The sequence below is a fragment of the Schistocerca cancellata genome, chromosome 3 (genome assembly GCF_023864275.1).
Source record: "Schistocerca cancellata isolate TAMUIC-IGC-003103 chromosome 3, iqSchCanc2.1, whole genome shotgun sequence".
In the NCBI taxonomy this organism is placed as follows: Eukaryota; Metazoa; Arthropoda; class Insecta; order Orthoptera; family Acrididae; genus Schistocerca; species Schistocerca cancellata.
The window spans coordinates 14096995-14124796 of NC_064628.1; the positions used below are offsets into that span (position 1 = coordinate 14096995).

Genomic DNA, 27802 nt, shown 5'->3' on the forward strand with positions numbered 1-27802 from the left:
GATATATCTTAAGGCCCACTTTCTCGCAACTGTTTGATCAATCTTGTATAGAAGATTGCAGTTCTGTCATATTGTTGGCTAGGATTACTATATCATCAGCAATTCTGAAGTTAGTCAGTCTTTTCCCACTTTTTCTAATTCCTCATTATTTTCAAATAATAATCTTAAACAAAGCATTCTCGACGACTGCCTTGGATGGTTTCGCAGATTAGTGTAACCTTGCTTCATTTTCCTACGCTGACGGAAACCATCGAGGTATCGTAGATGTTTTATAACATGTTTACGTACCTTGCTTTTAGGGTCACTGCCTATATGACTGCAATGTGGCTGACAGAATCAAAAGCCTTTTTAAAATCAACGCCCAGTGACATTTCGTATTCCTTGGCTCTAGTAACTGCTTGATGCACGGTGTGTACAGCATCAATTGTCGTATAGCCATTGGGGAATACGCCTTGTTCTGTGGGCTGCGTGTCTTCCACAGCAGAGTAGATACGAGTGATGTTCTGTACCAGAGTGCTGTAGTTATGCTCTGTATACACTTACAGTAGCTCAGAAACTGGAATGCAGGTTTTTTTGAATGAATATCCTTATTTGCTGTAGACGGTCAATAGTAAAAAGTTTGATCTGGTGTTATTATGCTGTGTGAAGGTATTCGCGTGTCCTGCTGGTACAGTCTGGATATTGTTTGTACTTACCTTTGGGTTTTTGCCGTCGCCTGGAGCGTCCATAAGCAGCTGGAGGTCTGGAATGTGCATCTCGTGGAACAGGCTGCGGGTGTCCCTCCGTGCCTCCGCCGATGTCATTATCTGTCGGCAAACAGACCTCAGTTGTACGTTGAAATCACCCATTTTCTTTTTTGCCTGCTTACAAAAGAATGGGCTCCTTTTTCCACTTATAATGTGAGTGTGTGTGTGTGTGTGTGTGTGTGTGTGTGTGTGTGTGTGTGTGTGTGCGTTTGTCTGTGTCTATTGTCTAGAGAGAGAGAGAGAGAGAGAGAGGGGGGGGGGAACTATTATCAAAAATGATGTCCTTTTTTCACGAATAACGTGTATGTGTGTGTTCTATGTAGAGAGAGACAGAGAGAGAGAGAGAGAACCGGTGGTTGGGCGGCAATGATCGACAATAATAGTAATAATGTACGTAGGAAGCTGGTATCAACTTAAAGCAAGAGGAAAAGGCAAGGAACAAAACAGCGGTTCTTGATAATATTGCATTTTACAGTGTGGAGCGACTGAACATGGCACCTATCGTGAATTACGATGGTAAGGACATGCCATAGTAAGCCATAGTAAAACACGGGGGTGCTAAGGAACTGCTTGTAAAACGTCTGGGACATAACTTACGTAATACTGATTTCTGTAAACTTTTTTGTTTTGAGTTCTTCAGAGAACTAACGAGCGTCTAGTGCATTCAAAGTGGTCAGTCAGGAATATTATATTTCAAAATTCCCGTCTCTTAATGAATTTTTGAGTTTAACTTTTGAGTCAAAAGGCTTAAATTCTTCTTTAGGACGAGAGGTTCTGAGAATACTCAAATTTTCTGAGACACGAATTGGTTAAGATATGAAATTTTCGTTAAAGACTTTTTCCATCGACCAGCTGCATATATAAAAGGCACTTAACAACGAAGTTAAGGTGTGGTAAATTTACAAAGAATGTGAAGCAATTTCAAATTTCGATATATGCAATATGTATATGTCAAGTTTTTGTAAACGTTGATACACAATTATCGACTTTTTATCTTTTTTCTCATATTATAGTTAGTGGATTGGACGTCCTGGCTTTTAAATTTGAGGGTGTTTTAATACGCATATGTTGTTGTTGTTGTTGTTGTGGTCTTCAGTCCTGAGACTGATTTGATGCAGCTCTCCATGCTACTCTATCCTGTGCAAGCTTCTTCATCTCCCAGTACTTACTGCAACCTACATCCTTCTGAATCTGCTTAGTTTATTTCTCTTGGTCTCCCTCTACAATTTTTACCCTCCACGCTGTCCTCCAATGCTAAATTTGTGATCCCTTCATGCCTCAGAACGTGTCCTACCAACCGGTCCCTTCTTCTTGTCAAGTTGTGCCACAAACTCCTCTTCTCCCCTATTCTATTCAATACCTCCTCATTAGTTACGTGATCTACCCATCTAATCTTCAGCATTCTTCTGTAGCACCACATTTCGGAAGCTTCTATTCTCTTCTTGTCCAAACTAGTTATCGTCCATGTTTCACTTCAATACATGGCTACACTCCATACAAATACTTTGAGAAACGACTTCCTGACACATAAATCTTTACTCGATGTTAACAAATTCCTCTTCTTCAGAAACGCTTTCCTTGCCATTGCCAGTCTACATTTTGTATCCTCTCTACTTCGACCATCATCAGTTATTTTGCTCCCCAAATAGCAAAACTCCTTTACTACATAAAGTCTCTCATTTCCTAATCTAATTCCCTCAGCATCACCCGACTTAATTCGACTACATTCCATTATCCTCGTTCTGCTTTTGTTGATGTTCATCTTAAATCCTCCTTTCAAGACACTGTCCATTCCGTTCAACTGCTCTTCCAAGTCCTTTGCTGTCTCTGACAGAATTACAATGTCATCAGCGAAGCTCAAAGTTTTTATTTCTTCTCGATGGATTTTAATACCTACTCCGAACTTTACTTTTGTTTGCTTCATTGTTTGCTCAATATACAGATTGAATAACATCAGGGATAGGCTACAAACCTGTCTCACTCCCTTCCCAACCACTGCTTCCCTTTCATACCCCTCGACTCTTATAACTGCCATCTGCTTTCTGTACAAATTGTAAATAGCCTTTCGCTCCCTGTAGCTTACCCCTGCCACCTTCAGAATTTGAGAGTATTCCAATCAACATTGTCAAAAGCTTTCTCTAAGTCTACAAATGCTAGAAACGTAGGTTTGCCTTTCCTTAATCTTTCTTCTAAGATGAGTCGTAGGGTCAGTATTGCCTCACGTCTTCCAAGGTTTCTACAGAATCCAAACTGATCTTCCCCGAGGTCGGCTTCTACCAGTTTTTCCATTCGTCTGTAAAGAATTCGCGTTAGTACAGGGTGATTCAAAAACAATACCACAACTTTAGGAATTTAAAACTCTGCAACGACAAAAGGCAGAGCTAAGCACTATCTGTCGGCGAATTAAGGGAGCTATAAAGTTTCATTTAGTTGTACATTTGTTCGCTTGAGGCGCTGTTGACTAGGCGTCAGCGTCAGTTGATGCTAAGATGGCGACCGCTCAACAGAAAGCTTTTTGTGTTATTGAGTACGGCAGAAGTGAATCGACGACAGTTGTTCAGCGTGCATTTCGATCGAAGTATGGTGTTAAACCTCCTGATAGGTGGTCTATTAAACGTTGGTATAAACAGTTTACAGAGAATGGGTGTTTGTGCAAAGGGAAAAGTTCTGGACGGCCGAGAACGAGTGATGAAAATGTAGCACGCATCCAGCAAGCATTTGTTCGCAGCCCAGGAAAATCGACTCGCAGAGCTAGCAGAGAGCTGCAAATTCCACAGTCAACTGTATGGAGAGTCCTACGAAAAAGGTTAGTTATGAAACCTTATCGTCTGAAATTGGTTCAAGCACTGTCTGCAGCTGATAAGACTAAAATAATCGATTTCTGTGATTTTATCCTTGCTCAAATGGAAACAGATGAATCTTTCGTTTCAAAGATTGTGCTTAGTGATGAAGCAACTTTCCACACTAACAGGAAAGTCAACCATTACAATGTCTGTATATGGGGCACTGAGAATCCGTGGGAAACAACTCAGTACGAACGTGACTCGCCTAAGGTGAACGTTTTCTGTGCCATTTCAGCCAATAAAGTTTTTGGTCCCTTTTTCTTCGAAGGTGCTACTGTAACTGGACTACAGTATCTGGAGATGTTAGAGAATTGGCTGTTCCCTCAGCTCGAACAAGAAGCAAGGAGCGCCACCACATTGGCACTTATCTGTCTGTAACTACCTGAACGTCAACTACCCGAGGCGATGGATCGGCCGCCAGGCAGCCCGTGACAGAGCACTTCATCACTGGCCTCCAAGAAGCCCTGATCTTACCCCCTGCGATTTTTTCTTATGGGGGTATGTTAAGGATATGGTGTTTCGGCCACCTCTCCCAGCCACCATTGATGATTTGAAATAAGAAATAACAGCAGCTATCCAAACTGTTACGCCTGATATGCTACAGAGAGTGTGGAACGAGTTGGAGTATCGGGTTGATATTGCTCGAGTGTCTGGAGGGGGCCATATTGAACATCTCTGAACTTGTTTTTGAGTGAAAAAAACCTTTTTAAATACTCTTTGTAATGATGTATAACAGAAGGTTATATTATGTTTCTTTAATTAAATACACATTTTTAAAGTTGTGGTATTCTTTTTGAATCACCCTGTATTTTGTAGCACTGACTTATTAAACTGATAGTTCGGTAATTTTCAAATCTGTCAACACCTGCTTTTTTGGGATTGTATGTTCGATGAAAGAAAAATAATTGAAGAGAAGGTTTATATTTAAAATGTTTGTTGCGTAAAATCACTACCACTGCAGAAAACATTCGTAAGTCTCGAATCACTTATTAATATCATTTCCTTAGTATGCTTTAAAAGTTACATAATCCTTTACTCATTCCTGTCAATTTGTTTTATTTTTTCCATCGCATTCGCTAACCATGACTTGTTATTGCTTGCTCGGCACCTGAACAGTCAACTTCTTCAGATTTGATTCCTTCTGCGCAGTTGCTACACATCACTGTAAGGTATCATCACGTGCGAGTAAAACTTAACGAAGAAACTGCTGGACACAGCCTTAATTAGATTGGTATTTCTGAAGTGCCCTATATTCATCACCGTACCTACTATTACTTGCACTTACATATGTAGTACTGAAACATACGTACGCGGGTGGCAGAACGGTGCTTACAGGATATTGAAACAGCTCAACAGACAGGTGAGGGACAATGAAATAATCCAGATAACGCAATAAGAGCAGTGATTAGCATACTAGGAGGATCTTTGGAAAACTGTGAAGGAAGAAGTAGAACGTGCACAGAATATACTGTAGCGCGTAACAAAGAGCCGGCGGAATTAGTACTAGCTTTAAAACAGATAAAAGATAAAAATACCTACAGAGTGCTATAATACTACTCCATTTGATTCCAGATTAAGACCGAAAGATTTACAACGTTTATGAAGATGTCTTGTAGAAGCAGATACATTCCATTGCAGTGGAAGCACGCAATGACGGCCCTGTATTCAAGAAAGCCGACCAGTGAATAGGACTGTGTTGGCTGCAGTGCATCGATTTTCTTGTATCACTTGTTAGAGAGAGGGAGAGAGAGAGAGAGAGAGAGAGAGAGAGAGAGAGAGAGAGAGAGAGAATCTGGAAAATTTATTTCTTTTGCTGCAATCTGCGGCTTTAAAAATTTGTTGTTTTCAGACTTATGACAGACTGGAGTAAAAGAAACGTGCAAAATGATGATATGGGTACTTCCTGATGAGGGCGGAGACCTTTGTATTGCGTTGGATTATAAAAGTCAATGTTTTGGTCATATTTTATTAAAACTTATTACTGGTTTGGGCTTTTCAGCCATAATCAGATCTAAAAATATACCAGCGACATGTAGGCAGATAGCTCACGCGTCTACATGTCGCTTCTACGTTTCAAGAGGTGATGATGACTGCAAAGTCGAAACCGGTAATCAATGTTACACTACTGGCCATTAAAATTGCTGCACCACGAAGATGACGTGCTGCAGACGTGAAATTTAACCGACAGGGAGAAGATGCTGTGATATGCAAATGATTAGCTTTTCAGAGCATTCACACAAGGTTGGCGCCGGTGGCGACACCTACAACGTGCTGACATGAGGAAAGTTTCCAACCGATTTCTCATACACAAACAGCAGTTGACCGGCGTTTCCTGGTGAAACGTTGTTGTGATGCCTCGTGTAAGGAGGAGAAATGCGTACCATCACGTTTCAGACTTTGATAAAGGTCGGATTGTAGCCTATCGCGATTGCAGTTTATCGTATCGCGACATTTTTGCTCGCGTTGTTCGAGATCCACTGACTGTTAGCAGAATATGGAATCGGTGGGTTCAGGAGGGCAATACGGAACGCCGTGCTGAATCCCAACGGCCTCGTATCACTAGCAGTCGAGATGACAGGCATCTTATGCGCATGGCTGTAACGGATCGTGCAGCCACGTCTCGATCCCTGTGTCAACAGATGTGGACGTTTGCAAGACAACAATGAACTGCACGAACAGTTCGACGCCGTTTGCAGCAGCATGGACTATCAGCTCGGAGGCCATGGCTGCGGTTACCGTTGACGCTGCATCACAGACAGGAGAGCCAGCGATGGTGTACTCAACGACGAACCTGGGTGCACGAATGGCAAAACGTCATTTTTTCGGCTGAATCCAGGTTCTGTTTACAGCATCGTGATTGTCGCAACCGTGTTTGGCGACATCGCGGTGAACGCACATTGGGAGCATGTATTCGTCATCGCCATACTGGCGTATCACTCGGCCTGATGGCGTGGGGTGGCATTGGTTCCACGTCTCGGTCACCTTCTGTTCGCATTGACGTCTCTTTGAACAGTGGACGTTACATTTCAGATGCGTTACGACCCGTAGCTGTACCCTTCATTGGATCCCTTCGAAACCCTACATTTCAGTAGGATAATGCACGACCGCATGTTGCAGGTCCTGTACGGCCCTTTCTGGATACAGAAAATGTTCGACTGCAGCCCTGGCCAGCACATCCTCCAGATCTCTCACCAACTGAAAAAGTCTGGTCAATGGTGGCCGAGCAACCGGCTCGTCACAATACGGCAGTCACTACTCTTCAGGAACTGTGGTATCTTGTTGAAGCTGCATTGGCAGCTGTACCTGTACACACCATCCAAGCTCTGTTTGACTCAACGCCCAGGCGTATCAAGGCCGTTATTACGGCGAGAGGTGGTTGTTCTGGGTACGGATTTCTCAGGATCTATGCACCCAAACTGCGTGAAAATGTATTCACATGTCATTTCTGGTATAACATATTTGTCCAATGAATACCCGTTTATCATCTGCATTTCTTCTTGGTGTAGCGATTTTAATGGCCAGTAGTGTGGAGGGTAAAAATCGTAGGGGGAGACCAAGAGATGAATACACTAAGCAGATTCTGAAGGATGTAGGTTGCAGTAGGTACTGGGAGATGAAGAAGCTTGCACAGGATAGAGTAGCATGGAGAGCTGCATCAAACCAGTCTCAGGACTGAAGACCAAAACAACAACAGTATAATAATATGTTATGTGATCAAAGCACATACTTACGTAATAAAAGAAACAAATTCTGCATTTTATGGGTGAGTGTTTTTATTCGCGACTGTGAGATTTGGAGACTATGTTGGCGCGGCAGGCAGCGGCTCACCTTGGCTAGTTCGGTGCTGAAGGTGAGGATCTCGTCGGCGAAGCCCTCGGCGAAGGCCTCCATGTCGTCCTCGGGCTCGACCCTGTTGTCGAGCCGCCTCTCGAACGCGTGCACCATGTCGCGCACGTAGCGCCGGTACTCGGACAGCTCGGTGGCGAAGCGCGCCGGCTCCAGCAGGTAGCGCTCGCTGATGCCCGGCGCCACCTGGTCCACCTGGGGGCAGGCAGGGTGCACACTCTGGCAGTCCGCGGGCCACGTGGCTGTGCAGCGCACTTCCGAACCTGGTAGACGCAGGCATCCCTACCCTCTGGTCAGCACAGTCGTCGACACAGAATGTTGTAAGGAGGATGCGCACCCAGCTTGCACCATTTTGCTTCAGTGGTGGTGCTGAGCAGAGATTTCAAACTTTAACGAGTTGCCATCAGGGTAACGAGTATTTGAAGGTGTATCTGAAGACGCTCTCATTGGGGGAGTGAAACTAGTAGAGTCTGGTAGTGTAGCATTTGAAGGGAAAGAATGTGTAACAGAGAAACTGGGAGTCGAAGCACAGCACATCACATCATTAACACAGAACAGCACATCATTAGCTTTTACTCCGCTATGCATTTTTATATCCTTACGCAATATAAATTGCATTTTATAACTAATAAAAATTAGTCGATCGCGTAACTTCTGCGCTTTTATGTAAACGAAGCAATTACTTTTGGTGCAAGTACACGAAAAAATGGTTCAAATGGCTCTGAGCACTATGGGACTTAACATCTGAAGTCATGAGTCCCCTAGACTTAGAACTACTTAAACCTAACAAAACTTAGTACATCACACACATCTATGCCCGAGGCAGGATTTCGAACCTACGGCCGTAGCAGCCGCGTGCTTCCGGACTGAAGCGCCTAGAACCACTCGGCCACATCGGCCGGCTAAACGCTAAATTTAGTTATGAGTATCAGAAACATGTTTGATATAAGTTCGACAAAGTATTGATGCGATGTTTGATATATTTTTGTCATGCGGTTCTTGTTGAGGAAATTGCGTTTTCTAGCGTTGCGAGATAAAGCCGTATTGTTTTCTTTACTTTTACTACAACATCCCCCTATTTCACTTTACAAATCGACTATTTTCGAACAAAAACCTGAAGTAAAAATTGACAGTTTCAATTTTGCTATAAATAATATTTACTTTTAACCGACAGACAAGAGGATAACTATGTAGAAAGAAAATATCCTGGAAATTACCTGGCCCTTTATATATCCTCACTCGATATCCAGACGGCTGAGAGTTTCCGTTTTTTAGAAAAATCTAGTAAGTCGTTGATTGCAAACGTAATGAAAGCGATCGTTATGAGACAACACCGGATGGGTATGTGACATACCTAATGTACAGATAAAGCGCGTACGACCTTAACTGGCCAAAGCTACTAAAAAAATTAACGTAGTCTGCGCTTACGTAATGATACTCCATGGTAGCCTGTGGTATTTTACAACTCTAGAAACGTATGGCAGTTTTCCTGAACATTTATTTCCAAACCTTTTACATCTGATACGTAGGCACTTCAGAAAGTAAGTTACACTTGTGATACCACACTGAGATAGTAGCCCAACAAGAAAAATGGCACATTGTCAGAAGATAGTACATGTTTGGAGTTTCCAGCACACACGGTTCTGCTATTATACGGATAACAGGTGCAACACAGTGCGGGAGTGAGGTGGCGCAGCGTCTGAAAACTCATTCCAAAGTTGAATAAGCGGGACAACGTGATTCCTGTGGACAAAACGAAAAGTGCACCGAGATGCACCGGGTCACTCTGGCGACAGGTGAATAAAATGCTATGCCACGTGCAGCCATAGTGAAACGATGCCATCAGTTCAACACACGCAGCACAGATGTGGGTGATGCTGATTGGGAAGTCAGGTTCCGCACCAAGCCATGTCCGTCTTTTCGGAAAGCTGAAAGATATTTGGAGAGAAAGATATTTCCCAACGATGAGGACGTTCACAACGTGGTTTTCGATTGGCTCTATGCCAAAGGATTGTTCTCGATTTGCTCTATGGCCAAGGCGGGGATTTCTACCGTCGAGGCATTGAACAATTGTACAACATTCTGACCCTTATTTACAGAGACCTGGTGGCTATGGTGAGAAACATTGTCATGTGTCTGTGTCGCTTTAAAGAACAGCGCAGCACTTGATGATACGTTGTTGCCGTGCCATAATACGGCGTAACTTAATTTATGAATTATCTTTGTACACATTCAACATACCACTGAAAAGAAAATGGCGAGTGAAACAACCAAGGCTATTCGGAAATGGATCGGTCATGTGAGAACGGCAGTAGAAAATGCAAGTGGCCGACTTCGGTTTATTAGGATAATTTTAGGAAAGTGTCGTTCGTTCACCTCTAAGGGAGACAACTTGTACAACACTGGTGAAACCCATACTTGAGTCCTGCTCGAGTGTTTGTGATCCCCACCAGGTCGTATTAAAAGGTATTAAAAGGTTCGATAGATCACTAAATGGAAACGACAGTGAAAATTCGATGACCAGGTGTGTTGGGCAGTGTCTCTAGAACTCCCGTAGAGCACGTCAGATCGCTCTTTTCTGTACTGAATACGCAGTGAGCGCTTAAAGATGAGCAGTAGTGTCTCCCACCAAGTATGGGTGTCCGCTGAGACGTTTCGCCTAATTTCATGCAACCCCACCTAACATACCTGTCGCGCATTTCCTTCCTCATGGCAATTCTTGGCTGCACGCCCCTGCCGCGTTTTTGACATCAGACGTGGCTCCTTCTGATGTTGATATGTGCTCACATGAACCTTTGGTGTGAAGACAACATTTGGCACAAACGAGCTGCAGTCCAGTATCACGATTGTATTGGGAAGTTGGTACATCGCTACGACAGGTGTCTGAGTCGGAGTGGTGACTATGTAGAGAGCTAGGTGGAACGTGTAACAAATGGTTGCAAACAAAACATTTTTGATTTTCACTGTGGTTTCCATTTCGCGACCGATTTGTGCTTACTTTCCTAATAGCCCTCGTAAATTTGATAACCTGAAACATTACCGGTTGTCACGATACCTTCCTCTGAAACATATACGTTCGTTTCCCTCGCCATATTTTTTTCAGTGGTATGCAATGTACATTGGTAATTCAAAAATTAATTTACTCAGTATTATTTCAGGCCAAGGAGATTTCATCTAGTGCTTCATTGTTCTTTAAAATGACACAAAAATCGACAATGGTCCTCACCATAGCAACCAAGTAAAAAAAATCACCAATTGTAATATTGTACAATCTATGGTAGGTGGACATTAATGAATAGTTAAAATATATGGAGCAGGAAATCGTGTAATCTTCAAATCTGTTCGATCAGTGGTTTACATACGTTAAGCACTATGCGATCTCTGAAAGCAAATTTTTTAAAATAGGTTATTGAAAGTATTTGTTGGGCAATGCAAGTACGTTCTTAACAACGTAGGATTAGTTAGATAATAACGAAGAGAAGATTGGTAAAAAAATTGAGGCAACTTAACAATAGTAAAACACTTCTGCCCTTTGTAAAGATAACATTACAGTACAATATAGATTATTTTTCTTTTTCCTCTGCTTCCTTTTTCCTTGTTTTCTGCTTTATTTTCTTGGTACATTGGAAGATTTTTTTTAGGATGAGTTTTGCAACTTTATTTCTTTGTGCAACTATTACGTTTTTCTTCCTGTCAAAGACTGCGCACACCTTTCACAACACGTTTTCGCACTTTTATGTTTTCCTTCCTGTTAAAAATCTGAGCAAAAACTCTGCAATGGATAATAATATCTTCTTTCAGCTCAAAATATCACTCACTATGGAGAGATGCTGAGTCAGTTTTAAAGGCAAGAAAATGGAAACTCTGGTGCACAAAATGGAAACTAGACAACATTGACTTGCTGCTGATGTAATGTGAAGTATACATATAGTGTGTTTTGTGTGTGTGTGTGTGTCGTATTCTGCGCCTACGTCTACAGCCAGATGCATACTCCGCAAGCCACCGTCCAGTTGTGACGGTACGTCACATAAATATTGACATTTTTAGTGGTTGTAAATCGTAGTTTACGTATTTTATGAATATAATTAGTGTAAAAAATATAGTTAATGTTCTTGAAACAACTGATATGCAACGATAGAATATTTATTTAATGTCTATGAAAATAAAAAAGGATCGAGAGAGACGCGATTGTACGGCCGAGGAGGAAGGACGTATTTTGTGGCAGACACACTGTTTTGTTTCGCTACACGGAAGGCAGCCATTGAGCGGCTATACATATTTTATGTAAGTTATTCGCGTTTATTTCTAAAATAAACTTGTTATTATTATTACAAAATGAATTTCTTTGTAATAGTTGTCATCTCAAATGCTCGTAGTGGCTAATTATGTTTAATAAGCATTTTTTCAGTAATTGCGCTGCGAGAAGGTCATCTTCCGATGCAGGCTCTGGTCAGCCATTACGCGCCGAAGTATTAATTTATTGTTCAGTGTTAACAGTACGTGTAAATACGAGAGATTTCGTTATAAGAACCTTTTTAAATTGCAACAGATAATTAATTTACGTTAAAGTTCATGTTTTTAAACTGTACAGATTCCATGAGTTCAGTAAGTTTTATCTTGGCCGCTCCAGGGCAACAATCGAAATTCTGTCAAGCCTTGCTTTGCAATCAGTAAATAGAAATTAACAAAATTACATTCAATTCAGTTAACGGCAACTATATTTTAGTCATTACGTTCAAAATCTAAAGTTGGTACATGAATAACTGAGGCCCTTCAAGAACCCGTCTCATATTTACTTATGCACGTAAGTAAAAGTGATAAGAAAAGACAATATCCCTGAGAGAAAGAAGCATGCTGATAAATTAAAAATAGAAATATATAAAATATATATATATGTAATTTCCTTTGTATACGACGTCACGAATGACATCGACGTCACACAGTGTGTGGCACCATTGCTGGTCATTTCCTTTCTTGTTCCACTCTCAAATAGAGCGAGCAAAAAGTGACTATCTGTGTGCCTCCACACGGGGCCTATTCCCTCTACTATTATCTTCGTGGTTCTCACACGAAATATACATTGTCGTCAGAGTAGAATCGTTCAGCAGTCGGCCTCAAATGCCGGTTCTCTTGATTTTCTCAAAACTTTTCGTCGAGTGATTCTTTTCCCTCCATTTGAGTTCCCGAACCGTTGCCGTAATAGTTGATTGTTGTTCGAACGTGCGGGCAACAAATCTAGCAGTCCATCTTGAATTACTTCGATGTATTCCTTTAATACGACCTGGTGGGGATCACAAACACTCGAGCAGAACTCAAGTATGGGTCGCACCAGTGTTGTACAATCTCTCTCCCTTAGAGGTGAACCACACTTTCCTAAAATTCTCCTAATAAACCGAAGTCGGCCACTAGCATTTTCTACTGCCGTTCTCACATGGCCGATCCATTTCATATCGCCTATACAGCTTCACGCCTAGATATTTAATCGAACATTGTGGTTTTGTTTTTCCTGCTCATTTGCATTAAGTTAGACTTTTCTACATTTGAGCTAGCTGCCATTCATCACACCAACTACAAATTTTGTCTCAGTCATCTTGTATCCTCCTACAGTCACACAGTGACGTCACCTTCCCATACATCACAGCACGATCAGCGAACAGCCGCAGGCAGCTGCTTATCCTGTCCTGCAGATCATTTATGTATACAGAAAATAACAGCGAGCCAGTCACACTTCCCTGGGGCACTCCCAACGATACCCTTGTCTCTGATGGACACTGATCGTCGTGGACAGCATTCTGAGTTCTGTTACTTAAGAATTTTTCGAGCCACTCATATAAAAATGGTTCAAATGTCTCTGAGCACTATGGGACTTAACAGCTATGGCCATCAGTCCCCTAGAACTTAGAACTACTTAAACCTAACTAACCTAAGGACATCACACAACACCCAGTCATCACGAGGCAGAGAAAATCCGTGACCTTGCCGGGAATCGAACCCGGGAACCCGGGCGTGGGAAGCGAGAACGCTACCGCACGACCACGAGCTGCGCACTCACTCACATACCTGGGAACCTAATGCATATGGTTGTACCTTCGTTAACAGCTCGCATTGTGGTACCGTGTCCAACGCTTTACGGTAATCTAAGAATATGTAATCACCTATTAGTGACTTCTGTGGTTTACTGAATCTGCAGTGACTGGAGCAAATGCCAGGTCCTGTGAAGGCAAAGGATTTGGTAAAACACTCTAACCAAGGCTTGCAGACTGAAAGGTGACTGCTTATGATAACTTACGGTAACACATGGCATACATACATTCGCATTAGTGTTTCTGCCACCCACTATAGTAATATAAGGAGCAGCCAAACGATAACGAGACAGAAGGAAAAAAAGCAAGCAAACAGTTTATTATTTGAAAAGTAATTGTCATAACAGTTAATACACTTATTCAACTGCGAGGCAAGACGGTAAATGATTCTGAGGAAAACTATTTGCTGTTGCCTACGGAACCATGATTGCACCCAGATGTGCAGCTATTCGTTCAGAGCAAATCGACTTCGGGTGCACTTGTTGCCGAGATTGTTTCGTCTACGCTGCAGAAGTTTGGTCAGGAAGTTCTTACACAACCTACATACATTCGCGATCCCTCCCCATGCGATTCCCATATTTTTTGAACCCTGAAGAAAGACAATCGTTATCATCGATTTGCTTTTCCGAGTGCTCGCCTGGGTAGAATCATGGTTCCGCAGGCAAGCGCAAACGTTTTTCCATGTAGGAATTGGCCGTCTTGTCTCACAGTGGAATACATGTAACGAGAGTTATGGCGATTACATGTGGAATAATAAGCAGTTTACTTACTTTTTTTCCATCTGCCTCATTTTGATTTGACTGCCTCTTATACATTTCACTAAATCAGATTACTGTAATTTATCGTACAAACATAAGAAAGAAAGGAACCTTAGTGTGTAATTTCCCATCAGTGATAAGAACACTGAAAACTGATACTGGACCAAGGATGGTAAAAAAAAGGTCTTTTCGTGTAGAGAGTACCATCTCGGTAGTCGCTTCTAGAAGTTTATAGAGAAAACGCAAAACAATGAGGGTAGGACTTGGTCCTTGCGAGTCTAGCGCTATAACCATTCTGTCATACCATGTGGTATTCTTTGAATGTAGTTTTTAGTTTGACCACTGATAGTTCGCTAAAGGGTCCAGTTTGATGCCGTTGCTCTCGTGGAAGACGGGAACAGGGACTCTAACAAAGGGCTGTCGGTTGTTTGGAGTGCAGTGTAGGGCCTGTGAGGGGGTTCTAGGGGAGCGTGCAGCAGTTTCATGTGCAGTGTATGAGAAGTAACCCTGCACGTAGAGTGCAAAAACCGTATGGCCGATTAGAGAGGAGAGGACGCCACAAGCAGCGACTGTGTTAAGCAGTAGCTTGTGGGGCTGCAGTCTGTCTGAAAGTGCTCAGTTTTAAATTTAAGAGGAGTGGTTCTCAGTGGGTGGTGTGAGCTACTCGAACCGCCGTATAGGTGCCTCGGTGTGGAAAGTTCCTGTAATAAGAGTGCGTTATGTGTGGCTCTCATTACCACTTTTATTACAAAAGTCTTTACGAGTGTTACTTTAGTGTCCCTCATCTAATATGGAACTTCCATTGTATGCAAGGAAGGCTGCATCGAGCTCGTAATCCGGAGTTGCTAACCTAGTTATCACATGCGAGTACAGGGCGACGAAAAAAAAGATTACATAAATAAAACCCGGACCGGGCGTAGACGAACGATGGAGAAGAGGACGCTGCAGCTGAACTTTTGTTTCTCTTTACGCCCCTTCTCCCTCTCCCGCTCTCTGTTTTCTCTCTTTCTCTGTCTCTTTCTCTCCCTCCCCGCCACCCTGGGACACTTCTCTGCGACGTTAATGACGTCACCAGGTAGTTAACCTCTACTAAGCCTCCGTCAAAGAAAGTTTGAACACAACAGATCTACTGGTGTCAAGCCTGTATCAGCGGTGTGGGTCACAGTACCAAATAAATCCTTTCTTTAGCATGAGCAGCTGTGTAATCTGTGGGCTCCTGCCCACTCGTCGCTTATAGGGGGCCTAAAGGAAGCTGCTTTCTCGGATAGCTATACAACAATTAATGCAAATCACATTAATGGTTTTTATTAGAATAAAGAAGACTGACAATCTTTTTTTTTTGTCATGAGTCTACTGACTGGTTTGATGCGGCCCGACACGAATTCCTTTCCTGTGCTAACCTCTTCATCTCAGAGTAGCACTTGCAACCTACGTCCTCAATTATTTGCTCGACGTATTCCAATCTCTGTCTTCCTCTACAGTTTTTGCCCTCTACAGCTCTCTCTAGTACCATGGAAGTCATTCCCTCGTGTCTTAGCAGATGTCCTATCATCCTGTCCCTTCTCCTTATCAGTATAAGGAGTATAAGTATCTCCTTATCTCCTACATATTCCTTTCCTCTCCGATTCTGCGTAGAACCTCCTCATTCCTTACCTTATCAGTCAACCTAATTTTCAACATTCGTCTATAGCGCCACATCTTAAATGATTCGATTCTCTTCTGTTCCGGTTTTCTCACAGTCCGTGTTTCACTACCATACAATGCTGTAGTCCAGACGTACATCCTCAGAAATTTCTTCCTCAAATTAAGGCCGGTATTTGATATTAGTAGACTTCTCTTGGCCAGAAATGCCTTTTTTGCCATAGCGAGTCTGCTTTTGATGTCCTCCTTGCTCCGTCCGTCATTGGTTATTTTACTGCCTAGGTAGCAAAATTCCTTAACTTCATTGACTTCGTGACCATCAATCCTGATGTTAAGTTTCTCGCTGTTCTCATTTCTGCTACTTCTCATTACCTTCGTCTTTCTCCGATTTACACTCAAACCATACTGTGTACTCATTAGACTGTTCATTCCGTTCAGCAGATCATTTAATTCTTCTTCACTTTCACTCAGGATAGCAATGTTCAAATGGTTCAAATGGCTCTGAGCACTATGGGACGTAACAGCTGTGGTCATCAGTCCCCTAGAACTTAGAACTACTTAAACCTAAGTAACCTAAGGACATCACACACATCCATGCCCGAGGCAGAATTCGAATCTGCGACCGTAGCAGTCGCACGGTTCCGGACTGCGCGCCTAGAACCGCGAGACCACCGCGGCCGGTAGGATAGCAATGTCATCAGCGAATCGTATCATTGATATCCTTTCACCTTGTATTTTAATTCCACTCCTGAACCTTTCTTTTATTTCCAATCATTGCTTCCTCGATGTACAGATTGAAGAGTAGGGGCGAAAGTCTACAGCCTTGTCTTACACCCTTCTTAATACCAACACTTCGTTCTTGATCGTCCACTCTTATTATTCCGTCTTGGTTGTTGTACATATTGTATATGACCCGTCTCTCCCTATAGCTTACCCCTACTTTTTTCAGAATGCCGAACAGCTTGCACCATTTTATATTGTCGAACGCTTTTTCCAAGTCGACAAATCCTATGAAAGTGTCTTGATTTTTCTTTAGCCTTGCTTCCATTATTAGCCGTAACGTTAGAATTGCCTCTCTCGTCCCTTTACTTTTCCTAAAGCCAAACTGATCGTCACCTAGCGCATTCTCAATTTTCTTTTCCATTCCTGTGTATATTATTCTTGTAAGCAGCTTCGATGCATGAGCTGTTAAGCTGATTGTGCGATAATTCTCGCATTTGTCAGCTCTTGCCGTCTTCGGAATTGTGTGGATGATGCTTTTCCGAAAGTCAGACGGTATATCGCCAGACTCATACATTCTACACACCAACGTGAATAGTCGTTTTGTTGCCACTTCCCCCAATGATTTTAGAAATTCTGATGGAATGTTATCTATCCCTTCTGCCTTATTTGACTGTAAGTCCTCCAAAGCTCTTTTAAATTCCGATTCTAATACTGGATCCCCTATCTCTTCTAAATCGACTCCTGTTTCTTCTTCTATCACATCAGACAAATCTTCACCCTCATAGAGGCTTTCAATGTATTCTTTCCAGCTATCTGCTCTCTCCTCTGCATTTAACAGTGGAATTCCCGTTGCACTCTTGATGTTACCACCGTTGCTTTTAATGTCATCAAACGTAGTTTTGACTTTCCTGTATGCTGAGTCTGTCGTTCCGACAATCATATCTTTTTCGATGTCTTCACATTTTTCCTGCTTTTCTACATCTACATATATACTCCGCTACCCACCAAGCGGTGTGCGGCGGAGGGCACAATTCGCGCCAAAGTTATATCCGCCCCCCCCCTCCCCTCTGTTCCACTCGCGCATCGCGTGAGTGAGAAACGACTGTCTGAACGCCTCAGTACCAGCTCTTATTTCCCTTATCTTTGAGTGGGGATCACAGCGCGATTTGAAAGTTGGTGGTTATAATATATGCTCTACATCCTCGGTGAAGATCGGATTTCGGAATTTAGTGAGCAGCCCCTTCAGTTTAGCGCGCCGTCTATCTGCAAGTGTGCCCCACTTCAAACTTTCTATGAGATTTGTAACGCTCTCGCGATGGCTAAATGTACCAGTCACGAATATTGCCGCTCTTCTTTGGACCTTCTCAATGTCTTGAATCAGATCCAACTGGTAAGGGTCCCATACAGATGAACAATAAGACTGGACGAACTAACGTATTGTAAACTATTTTCTTTGTTGAAGGCTTGCATCGCTTCAGGATTCTACCAATAAATCGCAATCTACGGTTCGCCTTACCCGTTACTTGTGTAATCTGATCATTCCATTTGAGATCATTTCGAATAGTCACATCCAGATACTTGACGTACGTTACCACTTTCAAAGACTGGGCATTTATTTTGTACTCATACATTATGGGGATTTTCGCCTTGTTATACGCAGTAGGTTACACTTAAATTGACAGATAACTGCCAGTCATTACACCACGCATTAATTTTCTGCAAATACTCATTGATTTCTTCACAACTTCCGTGTGATGCTACTTTGCTGTAGACTACAGCATCATGACGAACAGTCTAATGCCGCTGTTAATACCATCAACCAGATCGTTAATGTAAATCATAAAAAGCAGAGGACCTATTACGCTGCCCTGGGGAACGCCTGAAGTTACCCTTGTTTCTGTTGAAGTCACCCCGCTCAGGACGACATACAGCTCCCAGTCTGTCAGAAAACTATCTATCCAATCGCACATGTCATCGGATAGACCGTAAGCTCGCATTTTTTGGAGCAAGCGACAGTGTATAACAGAGTCGAACGCCTTTCGAATGTCGAGAAATATGGCATCAATCTGGGAGCCGGTATCTAGAGCCTGTTGTATGTCATGCACAAAGAGGGCCAGTTGTGTCTCGCATGACGGCTGTTTCCTAAAACCGTGTTGGTTTCTGCAAGTGAGCTTCTCAGAGTCTAGAAAGGTCATTATGTCTGAAAACAAAATATGTTCCATGATTCTACAACAATTCGATGTCAGTGAAGTTGGCCGGTAATTTTGTGCATCTGATTTTCAACCCTTTTTATAGATTGCTATGATCTGGGCCTTCTTCTAGTCCTGTGGAAGTTTCCGCTGCTCCAATGATCTCTGATAGATGATGGATAAGAATGGTGCTATATTTGTAGCAATGTTGTTGTTGTTGTTGTGGTCTTCAGTCCTGAGACTGGTTTGATGCAGCTCTCCATGCTAATCTATCCTGTGCAAGCTCCTTCATCTCCTAGTACCTACTGCAACCTACATCCTTCTGAATCTGCTTAGTGTATTCATCTCTTGGTCTTCCTCTACGATTTTTACCCTCCACGCTGCCCTCCAATGCTAAATTTGTGATCCCTTGATGCCTCAGGACATGACCTACCAACTGATCCCTTCTTCTAGTCAAGTTGTGCCACAGACTTCTCTTCTCCTCAATCCTATTCAACACCTGCTCATTAGTTACGTGATCTACCCACCTAATCTTCAACATTATTCTGTAGCACCACATTTCGAAAGCTTCTATTCTCTTCTTGTCCAAACTATTTATCGTCCATGTCTATCTTGGCCACTATAATACGTTGACTATGCTGTTTGTAATAGCTTACCCGCACTCCTATTTTTTTTATTCATTATTAAACCTACTCCTGCAGTACCCCTATTTGATTTTGTATTTATAGCCATAGTCAACATATAATCTTATGGGGATTCCGTCTGGGCCCCTATGGCTTCCTGGCGTCTAAGGATCTTAACTGTTTTACAATCCCAGGTACACTAAACACTATGTCAGCCGTACTTGCGTTTGTTCTATAACTGAAAGGGGGAATGGTGCTGCAGTACTTAACTTTGGTTTACAATTAGTTGTCGCAAGCAATGGGCGACAAGCAAATAACCAATGTCCTTCGCTACAGACAATGTCCGTTCAAGCAATTAATGTAAGGCACAGGTGTCAGTATAAGAGTTAGGATCACGGCTCTGCTACTGTGCGTCTTGTGCTGTCCTGGTCTGCTATTGACGCTCTACTCCTGTCCGGCCGAGGCTGGCAGCGGCGGCTCTTGTGTTCTCTTCCTGTAGAGGCCGCTGCTGTTGTGGTGACGTCACAGTCAGCGGGCTACTGGCTGACGTCGCCTCACAGCCTTCTCTGCTCTTGCGTTCTCCACCTTCGTGCCGGCGTTTGTCGTTACTCCGGAAGATAATCGATAATTTTTAAATGTGTGTTATCACATGTTTATCTGAGACAAAGGAATGCGTTCAGCACTCAAACATACGTCGTTGGCCGTCTCCCGTTTGGAATCTGTCCCATTCACCTATCAATACTGCATTAATTAAATCAGGAAATCTGCCACTTGATCATCATATTCAACCTGTGACATTAAAACTGTTAACAGTAACTTACAATTGACGTCATGCCGAACCGTTGTTTCTTACGGAAGAGATGGTTACATTTCGCTTTAGCAAAGCTGACGGTCTATTTGACAATGAATTGACACTGAAGCCCAGTGTAACTACTGTGTGAACATGAAGGGTCCTACACTGATTAAAATGGCAGTGTTGTACTCAGCCATTCATTCGCCGTGCATATTTGATAGCGTCTGTCTTTATAGAACAGTTTTTGTCACCAGATGACTCCCATAAAGAGGACTGCAAGATCTACCAGACCACACCATGAAAGGCGCGTATTTCATCTGCCCTACTTCCATCGTCGCCCACATTCAAGCGGCTGCTAATCAAATTGCGGGCCTATGGAGCATCGTCTCAGTTGTGGGAATGGATTCGTGATTTACTGTCAGAGTGGTCGCATTTATTAGTATCTGACGCAAAATCTAAAATTGTTAAGGCTTTCGTGGCCACTTGTTGACAAACTGCCTTGTCTTTCGGCTTCTTCGGCCGACGTTCATCTGATGATTTTACTGACGTTTCGCCAGCACGAGTGGCTGGCATTGTCAAAGCTTCACCCTCCATTGCCGGTGGTGAACTGGAGCCGAGCTCGCGTCCGCAGGCTATATGTACCTGGCGCGCCAGCGTCCGAGGGCTTCTCTGCGGTCATTTCCTGTGCGGTTCTCCCTTTGCTACACAGTAGAGGTCCTTTAACACTTCCTTGGCGAACGCCAGGTATCACTTTTGCTTTCATCGACGATTTTCCGTCACTGCCTGTTGGCTTCTGTCTCGGGTGCTTGGGCTCGCTTGTTCAGCGAAGCTACAAAAATACAAAAGTGCGGGAATAGCTTCAACAAGAAAGAAGACAGCCTCAAGGTAAACAGATCCTGGCTTCCCGTGCTCCAGCGAACAGCCATCGCAGGTAGCAAGAGGAGAACCGCACTGGAAATGACCGCGGAGTCATTTCCGGTGCGGCTCTCCTCTTGATCTTCCAGTTTTATTATTCCCTCTTGGTTCTTGTACATACGTATATTATCCGCCGCTCTCTATAGCTTGCCCCTATTTTTCTCATAATTTCGAACATTTACATTGCCGAAGGCTTTTTCCAAGTTGACAAATGCAATGAGCGTGTCTGAACCTTTCTTCAGCCTTGCTTCCGTTATCAGTCGCAACGTCAGAACTCTCTCTCTCGTGCCTTTACCTTTCCTGATCGTCGTCTTATAGATCCTCAATTTTCCTTTCCATTCTTCTGTACATTATTCTTGTCAGTAATTTGAATGCATGAACTACTAAGCTCGCTGTGCGATAATTCCCGCACTTGTCAGCTTTTGCAGTCTTCGGAATTGTGCGGATGATGTTTTCCGAAAATTTGATGCTATATCATCAGTCTCATACATTCGACACATCAACGTGAATAGCCGTTTTGTTGCCAGTGCCCTCAACGATTTTAGAAATTCCGATGGAATGTTATCTATTACTTCTGTCTTATTGATCCTAAGTCTTCCAAAGCTCTTTTAACATCTGATTCTAAAACTGGAGCTCCTAACTCTTCCCTGTAGACTCCTATTTCTTCTTCTATCAAGTCATCAGCTAAGTCTTCACCCTCATATAGGCATTCAATGTGCGCTTTCCGTCCATCCGATCTCACCTCTGCATTTAACAGTGGAATTCTCACTGAACCCTTAATGTTACTATCCTTGCTTTTGAGGACGTATGTGGTCATAAACAACGATATGCGTGAAAAAATTGATTTAGCTTAATACGGATCATAAATTATCCACAGTATATTATTGCAAAATGAGAGCACTTAGTTCCTTACAACAAACCTTGAACATAATTTCAAGTCTTTTTATAAACTTTTCTTTGGATGAATAACGCAAAACTAAAAGAAAACCCAACATAATTAGAGCTCTGTGTCCTCAGCCGTAAAGGTTTTACGGGCTTAACGTCAAATATTTAACCTACTAACTCATTTGTAAAGTTATAAGATGTATGCAGGTCTTTTATACCTGGCATCGGAAGGGGTGATTACTGGTTTATGTAGTAAACAGGAATGGTGCTATACCATTCATTGGGGTACTCCAGAAATCTATAGATTTCGTGACGCTTTAAACAACGGCACGACACGAACAGTAGTTCATAGACTGGTTGGAAAGCAGGCGGAACGAGTGAGCATGCGAACAATGGTCGTAGCATCTGTGTGAGACGTGCATTTTGTGCATAAAGTGCAATCAAGAACTCATCTGACTATTCGGAAACGTAATGGGTAGTAGGTTTTTGTAAGGGGACTACACTTTAGCACTCTCCACTGGATTCGCATTTGGGATGACGAAGGTTCAAACCTGGGTCCAACCGTTCTTAATTTAGTTTTTGTCTGTCCATCCTTTTGACTGGAGGTCTGTGGAACCACGACCTTTCGCTATTGTAAGAAAATGAAACGCCTATACCTGTCCTTATGATTTTATTTATAGTGTAGCTGCCTGTTTCGGCACTTCAGTGCGCCATCTTCAAGGGTTAGTTGATGCTGAACGGGTTATCACGATCCATATATATACGATGCATCAGTGGCCAACATAACTGGTTTACGCAGACTGTAACTGTAATGTCGTCTGTCTAACAGTTGATTGTTGGATAGGCGACATCACAGTTAAAGATAGTCTGCGTAAACCAGTTATGTTGGCCACTCTGTAGGAATGAACATGGATTCCGGAAACAGCGATTGTGTGAGACCCAACTCGCTTTATCTGTTCATGAGACGCAGAAAATATTAGATACAGGGTCCCAGGTAGATGCCATTTTCCTTGACCTCCGGAAGGCGTTCGATACAGTTCCGCACTGTCGCCTGATAAACAAAGTAAGAGCCTACAGAATATCAGACCAGCTGTGTGGCTGGATTGAAGAGTTTTTAGCCAACAGAACACAGCATGTTGTTCTCAATGGAGAGACGTCTACAGACGTTAAAGTAACCTATGGTGTGCCACAAGGGAGTGTTATGGAACCATTTCTTTTCACAATATATATAAATGACCTAGTAGATAGTGTCGGGAGATCCATGCGGCTTTTCGCGGATGATGCTGTAATATACAGAGAAGTTGCAGCATTAGAAAATTGCAGCGAAATGCAGGAAGATCTGCAGCAGATAGGCACTTGCTGCAGGGAGTGGCAACTGACCCTTAACATAGACAAATGTAATGTATTGCGAATACATAGAAAGGAGTATCCTTCATTGTAGGATTATATCATAGCGGAACAAACATTGGTAGCAGTTACTTCTGTCAAATATCTGGGAGTATGCGTACGGAACGATTTGAAGTGGAATGATCATATAAAATTAATTGTTGGTAAGGCGGCTGCCAGCTTGAGATTCATTGGGAGAGTCCTTAGAAAATGTAGTCCATCAACAAAGGAGGTGACTTACAAAACACTCGTTCGACCTATACTTGAGTATTGCTCATCAGTGTGGGATCCGTACGAGGTCGGGTTGACAGAGGAGATGGAGATGATCCAAAGAAGAGCGGCGCGTTTCGTCACAGGGTTATTTGGTAAGCGTGATAGCGTTACGGAGCTGTTTAACAAACTCAAGTGGCAGACTCTGCAAGAGAGGCGCTCTGCATCGCGGTGTAGCTTGCTGTCCAGGTTTCGAGAAGGCGCGTTTCTGGATGAGGTATCGCATATATTGCTTCCCCCTACTTATACCTCCCGAGGAGGTCACGAATGTAAAATTAGAGAGATTCGAGCGCGCACGGAGGCTTTCTGGCAGCCGTTCCTCCCGCGAACCATACGCGACTGCACCAGGAAAGGGAGGTAATGACAGTGACACGTAAAGTGCCCTCCGCCACACGCCGTTGGGTGGCTTGCGGAGTATAAATGTAGATGTAGATGTATATATGGATCCTGAACACCTTCAGAATCAACTGAGGCCTGAAGATGGCGCATTGAAGGGCGGAAACTTGTAGCTAAACAATGAATAAGATGATAAGAACAGCTGTAGGCGTTTTATTTTCTTGCACTCCTGATTTAGGTTTCCCGTGATTTCCCTAATTCGCCTCAGGCAAATGCTGGGATGGTTCCTTTGAAAGGGCACTTCCTTCCCCATCGTTCTCTAATCCGAGGAGACCGACGGCCTCGCTGTTCGTACTCTTCCGCAAATCAACCAGCCATCCCCACTGGAGATGCGGGTTAGCACCGTAAAGCCCGTCTCACACGGAGCAAGATTCGCTGCGAGTTTCCTTGCCGGCTCGCGCGACGGCTACCTTGCGGGCTCCGTCGTCTGCTAGCGCGCTACCTTGCTGGGAACCTTGTAAGATTTCCAGGATAGGTCCGGTGCTATTTTTCTTACAAGGTTCCCTGCGTGCTACCTGCGTTGGCCAATCATGAGGCGTTTAGTTTGTGACGTCAGGCGCGGAAAACTTGGGCGGGAAGCCTTTGTTGATAGTCGCTTTTCTGCTGTTGTGAGGTGCGGTAGGAAGTTCTTATAATTAATAAATAATGGCACCGCGGTGGTCCATGGAAGCGATTGAAGCACGCCGGCCGGTGTGGCCGTTCGGTTCTAAGCGCTTCAGTTTGGGATCGTGTGACTGCTACGGTCGCAGGCTCGAATCCTGCCTCGGGCATGGATGTGTGTGATGTCCTTAGGTTAGTTAGGTTTAAGTAGTTCTAAGTTCTAGGGGACTGATGACCTCAGAAGTTCCATAGTGCTCAGAGCCATTTGAACCATTTTTTTGATTGAAGCACTGATATGTACTTATAGGGAAGAACAGTGTCTGTACGTCGTGAAAAGCGCAAACTATTTTGGTAAACACTTGCGTGCGGAAGCACTCGAAAGAGTTGCAAATAACAATACATCCATTCGTATAAAATTTGCAAAGGATGTACGATCTTCTATCTTATAAAATAAAGTCGTATATAACAGACATAATTGGTATATTTATAAAATCATATAGTAATTAAATGGTGATACTTTTCAAACAAAAGTAGGTGTTATGTGAACTAACCTCAACTCTTTAAGAAGCATGGAGAGCAAACCTTTTCCAGCGTTTCTCCTCTTAATCCAGCTTTTCGTCCATTGTTTCTTTCTCCTTCTCTCATTAGGATGGTTCAAATGGCTCTGAGCACTATGGGACTTAACATCTATGGTCATCAGTCCCCTAGAACTTAGAACTACTTAAACCTAACTAACCTAAGGACATCACACAACACCCAGTCATCACGAGGCAGAGAAAATCCCTGACCCCGCCGGGAATCGAACCCGGGAACCCGGGCGTGGGAAGCGAGAACGCTACCGCACGACCACGAGCTGCGGACCTCATTAGCATGCATTTCTACATCGGTTAGCACCAAAACAGCTAGTAACGCCAGTTTGCTCTGAACATCTGTACCTGAAGCAGCCATCTTCGTTCGATACAACACGCAGTCGATCTCAACACAACTAGCTGCCGATCTTGCACCGTGGGAGAGCTTCGGCACGGGAGACAGCCGGCTCCTTTCCCTGCAAGCCGGCAGGCATGCGCGCCATCTCGCAAACTTGCGGCGAACCTGCGAACCTTGCTCCGTGTGAGGCGGGCTTTAAGGATTGTGCCGCGACACCTTTGTCGCCGAGTCTGCCGCACAGAGGCGAGAGCTCTCCAGGGAGTCGCGGGATTGGAGGCTAGGCCGGGCTGGGGGCGGTAGGGTGTGTCGCGGTATTCACTTACCGGTGCGCAGTCGTTGCGCGGTGCCGGGCCGGCCGATATATGGCGCCGATAATGGGGCGCAGAATAGCTTCCGGGAAATGGGCGCAGGCGGGGTGTGTGGCGTGGGGTGGTGTGGCGGGCGAGAGGCCGGCCCGTGCATCCGGCGCCCAGCCAGACAAACGGCGACAAGTTTCATTAACACGAGTGCAGCCGCCCGCCACGGCGGCGCAGCGTCCCGCGCCCTACTTACGCATTCTGCGGCTCTCGCGGAGCGACTGTTGCAGCGATTTCTTCGCGGCGCCGCTCTCAGCTTGATTAATTAGTGCGACATTTGCGCGTGCCGCTGGAAGTGGCCCAGTACCGTCTGCAAGCACGCCCACACTACGGAAACGAGCGAGTGCACAGTGGAACAGCATTACTTCTCTTCCTTTCTAGAACATTTGTGGATGGTACGGGGGAGGCAGGGCCGTCTGTACCCCTCCGTGTCGCGGCCGTGAAGCCAACTGTATGTTGCAAGAAGTACTACACAGCCGGAAAGACGACCTCGATTTTCGATCCAATGTCGGCATACAGCACCAGAGGGACAGCAGGTGCACTGGTAACACTCAAAGACGTGCACTTCATTCACCTTTCAGTGCTCGTATTTCAGCATTCTGGTACTCGGTAAAATAATAATTCAGGTTGTAACGCCGGAAATGCATATCCTCCTATCTCCATCTATTGCACTGCAAATTTTTTTCCTTATTTTTTTACCTGAAGATATAACATTTCTGTGTGTTTGTATATTGTAATGGTTTTACTATTTGTATATATATATGCATTTATGTCGATGTGGTCGTGTGGAGAACGAAAGTGTTTAGGATGTCTGGTAGTGTTAACTGTGCCGCGTGGAGCGCGGAGAGTCTGGCAGCGGTGGTGCAGTGGAGCAGGTGTGTTGTGTGAAGCTCCCGCGAGTTGCCTCGCTTTCGCGGTTTGGCAGAATGTAATTGCGCTCGACTTGCGATGATAGTTTCTGACATGATGTTGCGGAGGGGAAGCATTAGCTGGCGCACATCAAGAGACCGTTTCGTCTGGTGACCGTGTCGAGAAGAAGGCGCGCCAACATCCAGCTTCTGCAACAGCGACGGCCGACAATGAGTGACTGTCGCCACCTCCTCGATCGACAGCTTCAAACCTTCAATCAACCAACAAGGAAGACTGGAAGCACGTAAAGTTTTAAAACTGTATGGCAGACCTCAGCTTTTAAAATTGTTGCATCACAAAATTACAGCAACTTAGCATGAACCTTTGTTGCTCATTGTCCCAATTGCATTACCAAGCAGGGTCCCTTCCTTTTCCGGAATGAACCCGAGTGTCGTTCAAATTCAGACGCCAGCATCATTCGATTTCACTGCTTTAATTTCAAAGCTCAGTTAAGGTATTAATAGCTGACTACAATATTCGGATTACACAAGCACAAATTAAGAGTGCGAGTTTTATTACCGTATTTTAGCTTACCTGTGACTGCAGCTCAGCTTGGTACGTACTAAATTTTAGTACTGTTAATTGTTCAGAATCATTTAATTCAAGTTCAAAGTTAAATCCCTTATTTCTAAATTGCGTAGATTCAAGTAGCTTTTGAAATGATTGTTGAGGTAGTCCAAGACTAACCGTATTATACTGAATTTCGATGTGCTTCAGAAAGAAAGCTCACTATTAACTTCAGTCACTAAATTAACTTTCGATTTTCCTGTTTTATTAATTGTTTTGCTAAATTAAGTAAGAGTGTAGCGAAATTTATTACTTCTGACAAACTTTCAGTTTTCACACTACACGTGTCAACCTTCAGTTACCACGCTTCTAGTGCTAATTATATGTGTAATAACCTTTCTTTTTC

The 27802-nt window shown here is 43.6% G+C and overlaps 1 protein-coding gene across 1 annotated transcript in view; it reads right to left on the reverse strand.

Moving 5' to 3' along the window:
• LOC126176796 (neprilysin-4-like) overlaps nucleotides 1–27802 on the reverse strand; it is a 796156-nt gene that overhangs the window by 147746 nt on the left and 620608 nt on the right. Inside the window, exons 8-9 of the mRNA XM_049923974.1 lie at nucleotides 7418–7630; nucleotides 696–806 (exon numbers count right to left, since the gene is read on the reverse strand). Coding sequence (XP_049779931.1) covers nucleotides 696–806; nucleotides 7418–7630 — 324 coding nt within the window. The remainder of the gene's footprint in view (nucleotides 1–695; nucleotides 807–7417; nucleotides 7631–27802) is intronic.